The sequence below is a fragment of the Paralichthys olivaceus genome, chromosome 11 (genome assembly GCF_024713975.1).
Source record: "Paralichthys olivaceus isolate ysfri-2021 chromosome 11, ASM2471397v2, whole genome shotgun sequence".
Taxonomy (NCBI): Eukaryota; Metazoa; Chordata; class Actinopteri; order Pleuronectiformes; family Paralichthyidae; genus Paralichthys; species Paralichthys olivaceus.
The window spans coordinates 6,764,645-6,779,930 of record NC_091103.1 but is presented as its reverse complement, the minus strand read 5'-3'; the positions used below and the strand labels follow the sequence as shown (position 1 = coordinate 6,779,930).

Genomic DNA, 15,286 nt, shown 5'->3' with positions numbered 1-15,286 from the left:
TGTTTACTATAATTATTCCTCCTCAGGAAGAACTTGCTCTATAATCCCTCATAGAGCATCTTTAATCAAAGAGATGGGAATGCAAGTTTTTACAGATGGACTGGTAGGACTGAAGCTTTTGCCCACCACTTAAACCTATATTTTATCGCAAGACCCTTCTAATTAGATCTTCTAATTTCCTAAAATGGGAAAAATAAAATGCCCAGAATCATTCAGAAGTCAAATCAGAGATGTATTTCAAAGTCATTATTTATTAAGACAATGTACAAAAATATTGGTGCTGATACAGCAGGCGTTGCATTGTGGGAAGTGGGAAGTATAGAAGAATATTTTGAGTACTGATTTGCCATGGGTGTCAACACTCAAATTGAAAAGACTGTCCCCTCTGTAAGTTACTAGTTACAACAAATCAGTTGTCAGAATCAAGAGCCAATATTTAAAAAAAAAAAGAAAAGTTTAAGAAAACTGGTGACATAATTCAGACAGTTGTTATCTATCAGAGATGGAACAGTGGTTTCCATGGTCATCATGGTATTTTTATCTCCAAGGTAAAGAACTGGTAATTTTTCTTAAACATTAAGTTGTATTGGGCCTAACTAACTGCAGTGGGGGGAACAAAGCATGGTGAGCACTGTGGTTCATCTACATGGGGTTTCAGGATATGTGTAAAGACTCAGGAGGAAGGGGAACTTTTTAAGAAAGTGACTAAACTCCAAAGCAGAGACGGATTTAGTGTGAAAGAGGAGTTGTAGTGGACCAGTCAGATGCTTACAGGCTCCAGGAGGGTGTTGGGGGCTGCACAGGTTTGGGTTCTTCTCATTGAATTTACATGATCTGCCGGGGTCTTCCGTAGCTCATGCCCTCCTGACTTGCTCCCTTATTGGATCCCATCTGAAGGCCAATAACATTTTTGCCCGCCTTTATCTGCTCGTCGCTGAAATCTCTTTTGTTCTCCTGTGCTTTCCTGCAACATGTCATTGAAAATGTCATTTAACAGATAAAAGCAATCTTATACCAATATGGTGTTCAGGTAGATAAAACAATTTCCATGTCAAGTTTTTGACGTACTTGAAGAACCAGTTAGGGTCTCCATTGTATGTTCCTTCATCCTTGGTAATGGCCAAGCTGCCCAGAGCTGACAGGGTCCTCTGCACTGCTGCCAGGTCCTTAGCTGTCCCAACACACATACAGCCACAATTATTAACCCCATCATCAACCCTATTGTCTGTCACATTATCATCTGCCCATAGCTCTGCAAACCAAAGCTGAGTTTTATCTTTTATCTATGTATTTATTGTTTCCAGTTACTGAGGAATGAGAAGGACAGAACCCCCCTGACCTTCCCAGAGGTCCACGGTCTGGAACATATCGGTCTTGGTGACACCATACTTCTCGGCAGCATTGAGGAACTGGGAGATCTGCTCCATCTGTTTGAAGGCCATGCTTGAACCCTGGATCTTCTTCACAGGTTTATCTCCGGCAAACAGACTGTTAATCAGCTCGCTCAGGACCTGCAGAGACGACGAGGTTGAGTATCAGAGAAGAAGGGGAAAAAAAGAGCTCACAAAGATCGGTAATCTTAAAGCAAATTCTAGAAAAACCATCAAACAAAGAGTACTCACACAACCATCTTTCAGCCAGGCCTGGAAGCCCATCTTTCCTGCCTCTGGTCGTCCCACACCAGAACCACACTGACGACTTATCCACTCCACCAGGATCTGCTCCAGCTCAGAGTCATACTTGCTGTCAATTTTATCCTGAACCTGTCTGCTCATGCCAAACGCTGGACCTTTGTTAGCCATGCCGACTCCCTGTGAAGTGAGGGTGAAATGGAAGTTGACAGAGGTTAAGATATGGAATGAGAAGAGGACAAGCAGTGGAATTAAACAATATTAGGAAGGACAATCTCTGAAGAAAAGGTCATGATGTGTAGTGAGGTTTTCACTGGACAATTTACCACACTTTGTGTATTCATGGACATACAACAGACATTTTCAACATTTTACATTTTACAATCCCCCTTCAGTCCAAAACAATTGTGGGTAGAAAAAAAGCATGCGTGGCTTTGTGAATACAGATTACACTAAATCTTACTTACAAACACAGGTACTCCTGTCATGTATATACATTGTATAACATACACCAATACAAACATTGAAGACATGCATGTCAAAAGCGTGTGTATAATAAGCATTAATGCTCAGCACTTAATTTGAAAACCTTTTTGTAAAACAGTGGCACTTACAGCGTTGTCTCTCACTGCACACCATTAAGCCCCATGAGAACCAGAGGCAAAGTGGTGTACAATGGGAGCTCTATTTCAGCCAGAATGTTTTTTTTTTCACGCACACACACACGCACATCACACACACACACGCACATCACACACATCTCTGTCAGCACATACACACACACACATCACTGCTGGCACTTTTTTTTCTTTTTTGTTTTATGCTTCTGTATTGCCTTTGGGCCATCAGCCAAGTGCAAAGCCCATATCAAAGTGCTGTCTGCACCATCCAACCTTTGCAGCCATCTTGATGTCAGGTCACTTCAACTTCCTGTTCCTGGGGAGTTCAAATATTAAAGGTTAAACCCAGGAGTCGAGTGTGGGTGGCTCATCTCTGTCATAAGACAGGGGAAGCACCAAGGTCCAAAATAAACTGGTGGACATTTCATTTCCAATTGGCTGTAGCATACGATCTATGAGTCATTACAAAGCAAACAAAAAGCTTCGATGCTGGCATATTCTCATCTTTCTAATCTGTCGCAGTAACTTGTTAACATAACTATCTATACATTGAAGAAACATTATCTATCCACTTGATAAATGTAGGTATAAAGTTTGCAACTTTTTTTTGCTCTATTTTAGTCTCCACCATCTCTGTCTCTTTAGCTGTTCACCATCCTCGGGATGGAATACAAATGTTCACTTGAAATCAAGTGGCAAGGTCACTGTTACAAAGCACATTTTTTGGCCAATAATCTATAAGCTAATTATGACACAGTTATACACAAACATCCAAAGATGAACTCGTTGATATTTATTTCCAAAACATGAAACTTTGCTGTGATATCATAGTGGTCCATAATATTCAATGTCAGGGCACAGGAAGAGAAGGAGCGATTTTAGCCCAAAGATCGACAACATGTCTGGTCCCCACATGTGAAGCCAAGGCATCTTGATTGCCCCCTGGTGGCTGGCTGTAGTACAGGTCATAAATCCCACCTCCTCAATGTTAGCTGACGGAACATGAACCAAACTAAAAGTCAAGTACATATCAAATATCATTAATAATCATTGACAGCTCATATTAACAAATGATTGATATGTTTTACGTATTTAGTAACTAATTGATCTTATGATACTGTTCAATAAAGTATTCATACCACCACTGCAAAGAGATATACTGCATGTCTGCTTATTAGAGTGTGCATGGCAATGACATTAATGGATTCCTGCCCAAAGTTGTCCACAGAGTATTACTACCAACCCTGTTAATTATAAATTCTTTGCATTCCCTGTAATCCTTTTTCAGACCGCAGGAAACCAAACACACATGCTGGCAACATTCTCATTTATACACAGCCACAGGTTCCCTTACTGTATTTTCACTTTGTCTGCCTTTCTTTCTCACTCTGGCAGACGCACGTACTCATTCCCCTTGATATTCCCACTGACATACGTCATTATATAATCATTATATACAGAGAAATGTTTGTCTGGTATGCCTTTAAGCTCTCTTGTTTTCCATGGGCCTCTAGTTTTTAACCTCATAAACTACTCTCCGGACCACAAATGCAAATCACTCTTGCTACACTATATGCAGGGAAGGAGACAGAAGCTATGTTCACCACACTGTGCACTCAATGCCTTCTACAAGAAGAAAAGAGAAGAGAGGAGGAGAGAAGAGAAGCATGAATTCGCCCATAGGTTTTGGGTTCCTGTATCATTCTCTATGTGTGTATGCATGACAACCGTACAAAGATCACATAATATTTGTGGAAGTTAGATAAGTCCATCAGGACTTGGTCTCTATTTCTGGTTTATGTTTATCTAGGGACCGGCTGTTATGCTTAGGACCAGGCTCAGGTCCAATAACTCAGGATTATCTGCTAAACAACCTTCTGTACTGTTTGTCTCCTCAAGTACTCAAGCCAGTGTTCACTTGACGTATATTGTAAAAACACTTTGTAACAAACTCTCTTTAAATATATAAAGTTTTTCTTTCGCTGCAGTTAACAACGTTTGTGACTGTATGAAGAACCATTCCTTAAAAATAATCCTATTCCTGCAACTACAACCCTCGCAAAAACAATAAAAACTAAAATGTGAGTGAGCAATGAAACAAAAGAAATGACCTGAAACACAAAGAATAAAGAGAAAAGGAAGTAATACAAAAGGGAAAATGAGAGCTAATGGGATAAAGCCACAAATTAAAGTAACAGAAAAGCCTATAATGTCTCCTCTCAAATCCCACAAACATGACTTCATCAGTCTCTCTTTCCATCCATCTCTCACAGTTGTGTTTTTTCCTCTGCTACCATGGTAAGTCTGCCTCACGCCAGAACAGGAAACCAGTGTGAGGGCTGCGGCAACTGTGGCGGCCTGAGGGGATGTGGCATCATGCGGCCTCACCTCCTCCATAGTGTAGCAGCTAAACACCATATAATGATTTGAAATGAATGTAGATGGGAATTATTCATATAATGGTGAGAAAAGTTGTATCCCCCAGTATAAGTTTGATAGAAGTTGGGGTTGAGGACGATTTGCTATCTTTGCATATCTTATTTTGTGAAGCACCACGTATCTCTGGTTTTGAGTGGTGCCGTTAAAATAAATTTTAAAATTATCCATTTACTACGTTATTATAGCTAAAGCTTAGCATCTTAGTTCAGTACAGCCCAGCAGTGTTAATGTTGTTTGAGTTCTCTGGTTGAAGGTGAAGCTGATGTATTTTACTTTGACTCCTCTACACAGAAAACTGCAGCTCTGCGTAACCTGCCAGGTTTTTCTTATCACACAAAGAATTTTCACAAAGTGCTGCCAAGAGCCTTCATGCTTCTGATTATGCTGACAAACTTCTTAATTACATTTCTGCTGACCGAGGGCTGAACTGTGCTATAGTGCATTGTTACATGGACGTGGTTAGTTCCTGGCTTTATAAACTGCCGGGCCTCTGTGCTCAGACAGGATAGTGTAGATAATGTTATCTGCTGCTACTTTGAAACCCAGCTGCCCACTGGGTCTTCCCTTCTGCCACTGCTGGCCTGCTTTTACTGCAACCATATTAAATGAGAAATGTCACCACTGGCTTTTAGACTTTGCAGTGGTTCTCTGTTAATAAAATGCCCATTAACATGCAGAAAATGAAAGACTAAATGGACTTAAATGTCCTCTGTGGAAATAGAGTAGTCTCTAGTCTCTCTATCAGCATCTGTACCTCATCCAGGTGTCCCTTCATGCTCCCAAAGCCCATATATGGCAGTGGATCATTTGCTTGTGCAAACAAAAGTTCAGTGACGTAGATGCTGAACTGTCTGACTCGCAGCTCTCTGCTTCTCCTCTCCTCGATACACCCGGAAAACCCATTAAAACCCCAAATAACATCTGTATCACATTATTGAGTTTCTGTCATCGTATAGGTAATTGTGAAAAGCCAAATAAAAAGCAGACAGTTAGAGGTTCAACCAGATTATCAAAGTTTTACTGAGATGTTTATCATTAGATCGTGAACAGGTGAATATACCTGATCTATGTAATGTAGCTAACAGTGTTCTGCATCCACACAGAGCTGATTATCATGTCATCCACAGAAACTCAAACTTGCATATGTTAAACAACCTTTGGTATTAACAGTGTACTGTAACCATCAGTTAAACTCATGGTCATGCAGTATCATTTGCATAAAGAGAACTTTATCAACCCTTACCTTGAGATATTATTTTACATATACAATAGAAATACATATAGAAATACAACGTGCCATTGCTATTTTATATTTAAAAATATATTCCTGTGGAATGGAGACAAATAAGCATTGTATTTTTTTTAAATAAGAAAAAGTAGTGACTGACCAATCTATAAGGTGATGGCCACAACTGAATGTGCCAAAGACACACCAGGAGTTTGATCCTTAAAGTGAAATAAAAGAGAAGTATACTCACTGTGTGAAGGAATAGGTCACTTCTCTGCTGGCCACAAGTGCAGTTTATGGGTGAGTGTGGGGTGTTTGACTGAGTGTTTGTATATGCATCCCAGGCACCTCCCTCTCGAAAATGCCGGCTTAAAAGGAGCAGATGAGGCAAAATGACTTCACTACAGTCTACTGAACCAGACTCCCAGGGAGGGAGGAGGGAGTGTGAAGGAGGAGCAGGGGGAGAGAGGGGAAGGGAAAAAAAGGAAACTTCATCCTTAAAAAGGCATGGCCTTTCAGCAGCTCCCTCAGCCTGTCTCTTCCCCTCACGTCGCGTTAAAAAAGCCCAGCCTTATTTGGGTAGAGCCGTTCCATGCAGACGAGGGAGGCGGCCGCCAGGTTTGGTCAGCGGGAATTCTACACATATTTTCACCACATCCCTAACTCATTCAAAGTGGCTTTACGAAATGAGGTGACGGAGTGGATAGGGCCTGGAGGAAATCAGGGTAGGGTGATGATGAAAAGAGGAGAGGAGAGGACAGGAGAGGAGAAAAGAGGAGGAAGAGAGGAGAGGAGGAGGAGAGAAGAGAGGAGAGAGGCAGAGAAATTAGGAGGAGTAACAAAGTCATCATTATTCAGACAGAGAATTCCATGTAAGTCCTGGATGGTCTTCAATAACTGCCCCGAGTGTGTGTGTGTGTGTGTGTGTGTGATGTTGTCATGTTAAGGTTGAGGTTTAAGTGTAGGTTAAGTCTAAAAGGAAATCAGTCAATGTGCGTGTGTGTGTGCGTGTGTGTGTGTGTGTGTGTGTGTGTGTGTGTGTGTGACATTTCCATCACACCCAAGCTAATACTGACGTGTCCTGTGGTGAGGGTAATGCTCCTGTTTGATGTATGTGGGGTTTAACGTACAGGTATAAAAGCAGTTTTCTACCTAAGTGGTGAGTTGGAGGGTTCAAGCACATCATCAGATTAAACCACCAACAAACCTCCTCCTGAGAACAATCTGGTCAACAAACATCGATCAACAACCTTCTTTGACATTTATCTTTCTCTTTCTAGCTATAACATGAGGAGAGCCAGATGTTCACCTTCACGTACATTTATGTGATGTATTTCCGTAGTTGACTCGGTTTCCTCAACATATATTTCTCACATTATTATATTATTTCAACATTTCAGCTGTGTTTGTTTTATTTTTTCATTCTTCCTGTGAGCAAGTGATGATTAACTTGAAATGAAAACATATTTTTTTTCGGGACATACCATTCTGTTTGGACAGGAAACTTTATTATAACTGTCAGTTCACAGCCTACAGTACATTATACAGAACATTTTGTGCGTATTATCTGTAATAAATAAAGTTGTTTTTTGTGAAGTTGGATTTTCTCTGCACCGTGGTTCTCCTTCCCTAACTCCTTATGGCTTATCCTTCACATCTTTCCTTGGCCCTGTGTCATATTCCATCGGGGTCGAGGAACAGTGGTTAGTAAAGGAGGTTATTTGGACTTTCCGAACACACTTTCTGTATCTGGGATATTTTGTCTTCATTTCTGGATAGTGGGAGGAAGTTGAGACCCATTTTCCATCTTTACGCATTAAGCATCTTCTCTTCTATCTGCCATGTTGGAAAATTGTTGTGTATTTTCCAGAATGTCCCACTATTCCTTTAAAGTAACAACAAGGACCCAAATAGTAGCTTCCTTCTGGAATGACTGGTATGTCTAAACTCCGTGTGTGTGTGTGTGTGTGTGTGTGTGTGTGTGTCTGTGCCTGTTTGCTCATGTGTGTGTAAGCTTCTACATCATGTGTTTATTTAACTGAAGGAATTCACTGAGTTTGGCAGTGGTTTATATTCATCTGTACTGAGCTTCCATGAAAGGCATTTATTTACAGTGTTATACAATACTGTCATAGGCCAACCATCAGCAGCAGCAGCACTGTTATGATTCCCAAAACCTCTGACTGCTACTTGTTTCCATTCATGAACAACATGTGTGTGTATGTGTATGTGTATGTGTATGTGTGTGTGTGTGTGTGTGTGTGTGTGTGTGTGTGTGTGTCTGTCAAATAATCTTTCATTGTGTCCAAATTAAAACAATTTCTCATTTGTTGTATACACAGAACATCTTCGGAGTTGTAGTTCTTTATTCACAAGCACATATTTTTTAAAGTTGCAAACATTTCCAATCGTGTGACTTTGATGTTTCTGCTTTTCTAATGCACTGCAAAAAATATATACGTTCCTTTCTTTGCATTTGATCATAAATGCATGATTCTACTTTATGTATGTACGACTCAGCCTGTGTTTAATTACTGCAGTGGATAGGGGGCTTGGGGTTCAACCTGTGACCACTGGGATTGTTCATCTCAGTTTAGCAAGTATAAAAGGGTTTGTTTAAGGTCCTGGAGTGATGAAGGTTCAGAAACCTGGATCTCCAACTGGTTTATTACGCACTGTTGAGAGGGTATAACATGTAACCAGTAAAGCTGTTGTACCCCTGGTTTGCACAGAGCTTCCTCCCGGACGTTAACGCCAGGTAGACCTGATCGCCTTTCTTCAACTGCAGCACCACAACCTAAGAACGTACATAGTGAACAGTGGCATGTTTACAGAATCATGTAAAGTCACAGGAAAATCACTATGTCACTATATTTCACCATATTAACTTGTACTGTCAGTTACACATTTGCAGCTTCACTTCTTACCTGACTTGCACTGTCTTCACCATCCTCTCGATTGTCCTCCCACACACTGACTATTACACCGTTGTTCTGAAGCAGCTGGACCTACACATAGAAGAAGACAAAAACAAAATGAAGATGTAGAATGTTTTCTAAATTCAGAGATTTGCAAAGTGTCTCTGGTTTGTTTACTTTGTGATAGAGGCGTCCGTCCTCTCCCACAGACGAGTAGATTGTGAAGGAAAAGGCGTAAACACCAGCACATGGGGCGGTGAAGGCACCTGGAGAGAAAGGTGAGGGGTTACTGGAAGAGCTTCTCATTTGAAAAGATGCATACATTTTTTAATTTCAGTTCACTCCTGGCATGTGCTTCCTACCCAAGGATGGGTTATATCCCATGCCATCATTCAGAGTGACAGAATCAAAGGGGATCGGCACATTAGTGTTGAAAGGACCAAAGCATCTGTCCGTATATCCAGGCATTGGGAGGGTGATATTTAGAAATGCTTTGAAGGCAATCTTGAGGTTGCCTGTGAATAATAGAGAGGAAGAGATTAATTGCACAACAAAGCTTAGTGTCCACATTTTTTTGAATTTGGAAATATCCATCACTGTGCGTGTGTTCACCTGTGACTGACTTTACTTTGCTATTTAGTGTGGCGAGATCTTCCCACAAATTCATAATCCTTATGAAGGTTTTGTCCTCTAGTTGGTATAAGTCATTCGCTCCACAGCAGCAGCCACGCTCCTGTTTGAAAATGCAGTCGCAGTCCCAGTTGCCACACTCCAGCTTTCCCTGATAGCTGACTGGGATATGATAGAGGAACGGTGACATGGGAAATCGCAGACAAACATGCTTGCACTGTCAATTAAAGTTCATTCGGAGACAGAAGGATATACATCGTGAACATGAAATGCGTGCACATTTTCTGTGTGAACACATTATATCAAGCAGTTTGTGTTGCTTACGTGCGGCCTGTCTCAAAGAGTCGATCGTGGAGGAGTCAGTTTCCCCACGACCACAGAGAATCAGTGACCCCAACAGGAACAAAACTGGAAATACAACCATCTGCAAAAACAGTTGTAATCAGTAATGGATCAGTCACAGAGTAACACACAGAGAGGCTGAAGGACAAAACCACATTTGAGTTGCAAACAAACTCACACTTTAAAACTTGAGCCAGTTTTGACCCACAAATCACTAAACCAGAGCCCAGCTCATTTGCTGTCTCATGCTCTAAATATGGTTTGATATATATATATATATATATATATATATTACAATATAGTATATCATGCAAGGACATAAAACTTACTGTTTTTGTTCCTTCCTTTCCTTGTTCTCAAAGACTCTTTCAGCTTCTTGTGAGTTTGGGAAATGGAAAGTTTTGAAGCAGAGGATGTTTTTTATTTAGCGTCTTATTCATGCGCTACAGGTGATCCTCCTCCCCTTTGAGGAGGTAAATGACAGGAGCTCCGCCTCATACGCACGCACGCACACACACACACACACACACACACACACACACACAAACATACAGGTGGGGGACACTCATTGACGTAATGAATTCCCATGGCCCTTACTGAAACTGTATCCATCAAATCTGAATGCCTAAAACAAACCACACCCCTGAACGCACCCTCATTCTAACCCTGACCAAAAAAAGACCTACCCATGAGGTAGGTTTTCACAGCCAAACAATCCCACTCTACTTCTCTTCACCAATAGAGGGAAGTGCATCCCTGGAACAGTCCATGATTTTCCTTTAGTGTGAAAGTCGCACGTCTCAGTTGTTGGGACCATAATACCTGTAATTAGGACAGAGGTGTCTGGTTGTCATTCAGTCCGGAGGACACCGGCAGCTCACGAATACTGATATGGTGAACATTGTTGTCAGTTCCCTGAGGATTCAATGGCCTACAGATGAGAATACAAAATAAACTGATAGGAAAGTGCTATAAGTGCATCGATAAAGGCCTGGATCGGACACCGCTATAAAACATTGCCTGGTTCTCATGCTGAGACAGAAGGAACAAAGAAGTGATACTGAGCTGAGGCTGACGCTCACCCCACTTTCATGTGAATGAAATGATCTTGTTTTGCGGTCTAATATAATAAATTCTTAGATCAACAGGTGTCTCCAGAAGAATGAAGTACAGCCATCTGCAGGATGCTGTCAGATTAATCAGAATCCGTTGTTATGCTTGTACACCTATAAGGAAACGTTGTATAATAGAAACAGAACTATTGTGAGGTAATGCAAAAGTATTGTAACATAACTCATAAGTATGGCAAGGAAACACAACAGTATTGTTTGGTTATGCAAAAGTATTGTGAGAGAAAGCAAAACATATTATGAGGTGACGCAACAGTAATTATCAAGAAAAAATTCTCACTATGACCCAACTGGAGGGATTTTCATGAAATGTGTTACAGGCATTAATGGTTGAATTGCCACAATATTTTGTGATGAAGCAAAAGCACTAGTAAATGATTGTAGTAAAGTCTTCTTATGCGTGTTGATCTACATATTTTCAAAGCAAAATGTCAGTCAGCTCTGCGTGCCACTGCTCATGCTGTCATTCATCTCTGTGAGATGTTTTTAACCAGAGCTTGTTTTTCCTCTAGTCCTATTAGATAACAAGGTGTCTCCTTTGTTGACAGCTATACTTTTTAAAGCGGTCATGGTCTCCTGGGACTATGCTTTGTGTCCCAAGTCACCTGACCTAGTTCTTCACAGTGTTATCTTCTAGATGGAGGCCATGATGTATCAGGTGTTTTATGTCTGCATTGCACACAAGTATCAAGTTGCAAAATAACATCCAGGGATTTTTTTGAGCAGCTGAAAAAGGACCCGGGACTCCTGAAAATTGGGCAAAAAAAAGAGGACACTTTATGGCAGTAGATCTTTGGAAAATAATGTCAAAACAGAAAATTGCAGGAGACTGTTTTAAAAATAATGTCATAAGTTACATCTGTGTTTCATTAATCAAAATATCAGCTGTGAAAAAGGCTTTAGTTCCCACTTTCCCCTGTACCCTAACTGCAGTAATGTAATGTGTTACCACTGGCTGGTGTTGTTTGTCACTGCTACTCTTGTTTTCACAATCATGAGAAACCTCTTTTTCAGCTGCCATTTAAGGTGACAGCATTGTCTTCAGGCTCAGCCTCTTTTCTTTTACTGACTGAGTCAGGAGGGATTTGCGTTCCACCTCTTGCCTCCTCTCTTCTGTGAATTTAAGCTGTTTATCATTTTATCTTGGGTTCTTTACTCAGCAGTTTCCATGTTTGCCTTAAAATAAAGTTCAGCATCTATATGTTTGGCTACAGTTAACAGAAATTCAGGCTGTGTAGGATTTTGCGAACGAATGAATGAATGTAAAGGGAGTGAGGATGGATGAAGAATGCCTCTGTCAGGTTGGTCTGGGAGGATATGCCATCTCAGGCACATTTACGCCCAAGCTGATGTCAGGCCTCCTCAAGACCTACAGAGAGACATGAGAGAAATTTGCACCAGACTGAGTTGGAAGGGATGAGGCACAAAGAACGATTTGCCAGCATTTTTTGTGCAAATGCCAAAAGAAGTCAGACGCCTCTGAAGCGAACATCAGTGTGATAAGAACTACCTAAAATGGCAGAAAGCATCTTTGAGAAACATTCATTTGACATGAACTTTGACTGTTTCATTTCGTCCCATCCACTAATATGGAGGAGGCAGGGTCTATGACCGATACTGCAGCCAGCCACCAGGAGGTGATCAAAACACTTCGGCTTCACTTTTGGGGAGCTGTCATGTCGTCAATTTCTAAGTACGATCTATGGTCCTTGACAATGAGGTCAGCCGTTTTCTTTTTTATAATTACCCTTTTGAATAATATCGAAATATCTTTTTTATTCCTTGTCGAGACTTGAAGGCTGCATTTGACACACTGCAACTTGACCGCCAAGTTTGTTTTGGCCAGTAGCAGCTGATAAAGCCTCAAGCCTTTAGCATCAAACTGACATTAGGTGGGGGCTGTGGTGGTCTGGAAAGCTATTGTATGTTTTCTTTTTTAATTTGCAGAGTTGTAGTCTTCAGACCCAACCAGCACTGAGTCAAGCTGCTTCAGAGAGTTTCTCAGACTTTGTCCAGCTCCAGAAACGAACAAAAACTATTATATTTTTTCCACATATGCAGTAGTACTCACCAACACCTGTTTACATTGATCAATCACTCGCATTAAATGCACTCCAGAAGGTTAAATTAATTATACTATCTCCTATAGCTGCACTGTTGTTCCACAAAAATACACTATATCAGTGCATCCAGTGTAATGTTTGGATTTAATGTCATATTTTTGAATGAACTTCTGCTAAAGTGAAAACTGTACTATCCCAACAAAATGCATTCATGATGTTAAATAAAAATCATATATATGCTGAACCTCTTTCTATATACTACAGATTATGTACACTCCAGTGATTTTTAACGTGGTGAACATGTGGCATAAAGACCTTAAAATTACTTACTAACTTTCCTTTCTTTAAATGTGAATTATTACTCCACAATATAAAGACTTGTCGGTTTTCTCTATGTTCATGGATGTTTGTTTCACTGAGAATGAAAACTGGACATAATGAGGAACGGCCAAACACATCGACCTCCCTGGTGGAGAATTGACTCTACTTCTTATTGCACTTGATAAGAGGAAATCAAAAAAGTCAAACTAGCTTTCTGTGTCACTAAATGCTTTTGTTTAATGTTTAATGTTGGTAAATGTGTTTACACACACATTCATACAGTGCATCTATTAGCAGCACTTTTTTGTTCTATGAGGGGCAATTCGGGGTTCAGCATCTTTCCCAAGGACACTTTGGCATGCAGATGGGGAAGACTGGGGATCAAACTGCCGACCGTCCCCTTAGCCACAGCCGCCCCTACAATATGCTTTGTTTGCCTTGTGTTTTAATCTTTAACTTTTCTTTTCTTTAACTGGCAGGTTAAATGATCTAAATTGAATTGTCATATGTTCTGTAAGGAAAAGTTCATACCCAGGGTAAACTATAAAACAAATAAAATGCTTTGCTAATGAAAATTTCATACAAAAAGCAGAGAATTTCCATCCAAAATCATAGAAATATATTAAAAACAGACGGCAATGTTGAGGCAATGTTTCAAAACTTTAATTCAATTCAATGTAGACATCAAAACCACTAATAACACCTGCATGAAAAACATTAGCCTTTCCACAACAACAGATACTCATTCCTAGCGATTTATAAGCTTTCAAATCACATGCACTGAATCCAGATGTGATGGATAGTTAAGACCTGGCGTCAATCAAAAAGAACAGACTGAGATGAGATGAGGGCACCACAGAATTTAGACTCTAACCTTGTCTCTAACTTAATCAGTAGCAAACAGCAGAAAGCCACTGAAAGTGTTATAGTGGTTGTTGTCATCACAGAGGGAACAGCCTTTGGGCATGTTGACGGCCACCTTGTCTGCAGCTTTCAGTTGCAGGACAACAACATTAGTGGCTCCATCCTCTTGGTCTTCTTTATTTTCCTCACTCAATCTGGCCACCACCGTGTTGTTAACGTACAGTTCGGCACAGGCGGCGAGGGGAGAATCAGCGGCACCAGCGTCACTGTGGATGGTAAAAGCAAAGGTGTAGACACCAGAGTGGAGAGCAGTGAAGATGCCAGTGTTCACGTTGTAGCCACTGCCCAGGTTCAGGAAGACATGGTTGTAGATGACATTGATGTCTGCAGGCTTGGGGCCATGGCACTTAAAAGTCGAAAAGTCAAGAGCGACAGAGAAGGCAGTGCGGCTGGCTGCAGATGCAGAAGAGGAAAAACAAAAAGTGGATGAGTGTTATGTCATTATTACTGAGAAACGTCCAAGGTGTTTGTGCATGGGTTTGTGTCTGTCCTGCTTTGTGTAGTGCACATTACCAACCTTCAAACTTGCTGAACTGTTGCAGTGTTTGTGAGTACTCCTTGTCCAGCTCATTCAAGGTCGAGTTGAAGTGCGTGCTCAGGCTGTTCACTTGCTGCAGGATGAGACAGCAGCTACAAGAATGCGGCTCCTCACACGCTGAGCAAAAACACATGTAAATACACTTGCAGAGAAGAACATATATAGACAAGTTGATTATGTACCAACAATTCCTCACCGTTTTCTGGGTTGTCTGCTTCGTTGAGTGAATCGAGGGATGACCACAAAGACGGCCACTGAGCAGAAGCTGCATGCAGCAGACACAGAAATACAATAGCTGGGGGGGGGGGTAGGAGTAAGGGCAAGAAGCACCAAAAAGATGTTTGCATTAGATTCCTGTTTCTGTTTTGTTATATATGTGAACCATTGCTGCCCCTCTAAATGTATCTAGTCTCACCTCTCATGATGATGGTCTCTGAAGGATGGACGGTGTGATAGACTGGATCAAGGGAGGAAGTGCCATGGATATTTATTTATCTTAGAG

The 15,286-nt window shown here is 40.9% G+C and overlaps 3 protein-coding genes across 4 annotated transcripts; all 3 read right to left on the bottom strand.

Annotated features, from left to right (window-relative positions):
- Positions 1–231: 231 nt before the first annotated feature.
- On the bottom strand, positions 232–6,377 carry tagln (transgelin). Of its 2 annotated transcripts, XM_020095316.2 has the most exons (6): positions 6,169–6,377; positions 2,525–2,567; positions 1,623–1,811; positions 1,340–1,511; positions 1,069–1,171; positions 232–964 (listed from the first exon to the last, which is right to left on the bottom strand). In XM_020095316.2, the coding sequence occupies exons 2-6, from the start codon at positions 2,534–2,536 to the stop codon at positions 826–828; spliced, it is 615 nt and encodes a 204-aa protein (XP_019950875.1). In that variant the 5' UTR covers positions 2,537–2,567; positions 6,169–6,377; the 3' UTR covers positions 232–825. The 2 variants fall into 2 exon arrangements, with proteins under 2 accessions (XP_019950875.1, XP_019950876.1); XM_020095317.2 differs by lacking the exon at positions 2,525–2,567 and having other exon boundaries at positions 6,169–6,371.
- A 1,889-nt stretch (positions 6,378–8,266) lies between these two features.
- Positions 8,267–10,275, bottom strand: cbln18 (cerebellin 18). Its single transcript, XM_020094977.2, has 7 exons — positions 10,138–10,275; positions 9,791–9,890; positions 9,449–9,628; positions 9,199–9,351; positions 9,014–9,102; positions 8,846–8,926; positions 8,267–8,715 (listed from the first exon to the last, which is right to left on the bottom strand). Exons 2-7 carry the CDS (start codon positions 9,888–9,890, stop codon positions 8,587–8,589), a joined length of 732 nt encoding a protein of 243 aa, XP_019950536.1. The 5' UTR covers positions 10,138–10,275; the 3' UTR covers positions 8,267–8,586.
- A 3,688-nt stretch (positions 10,276–13,963) lies between these two features.
- On the bottom strand, positions 13,964–15,286 carry LOC109634433 (complement C1q-like protein 2). Its single transcript, XM_020094914.2, has 4 exons — positions 15,200–15,286; positions 14,981–15,079; positions 14,764–14,901; positions 13,964–14,639 (listed from the first exon to the last, which is right to left on the bottom strand). The coding sequence occupies exons 1-4, from the start codon at positions 15,204–15,206 to the stop codon at positions 14,209–14,211; spliced, it is 675 nt and encodes a 224-aa protein (XP_019950473.1). The 5' UTR covers positions 15,207–15,286; the 3' UTR covers positions 13,964–14,208.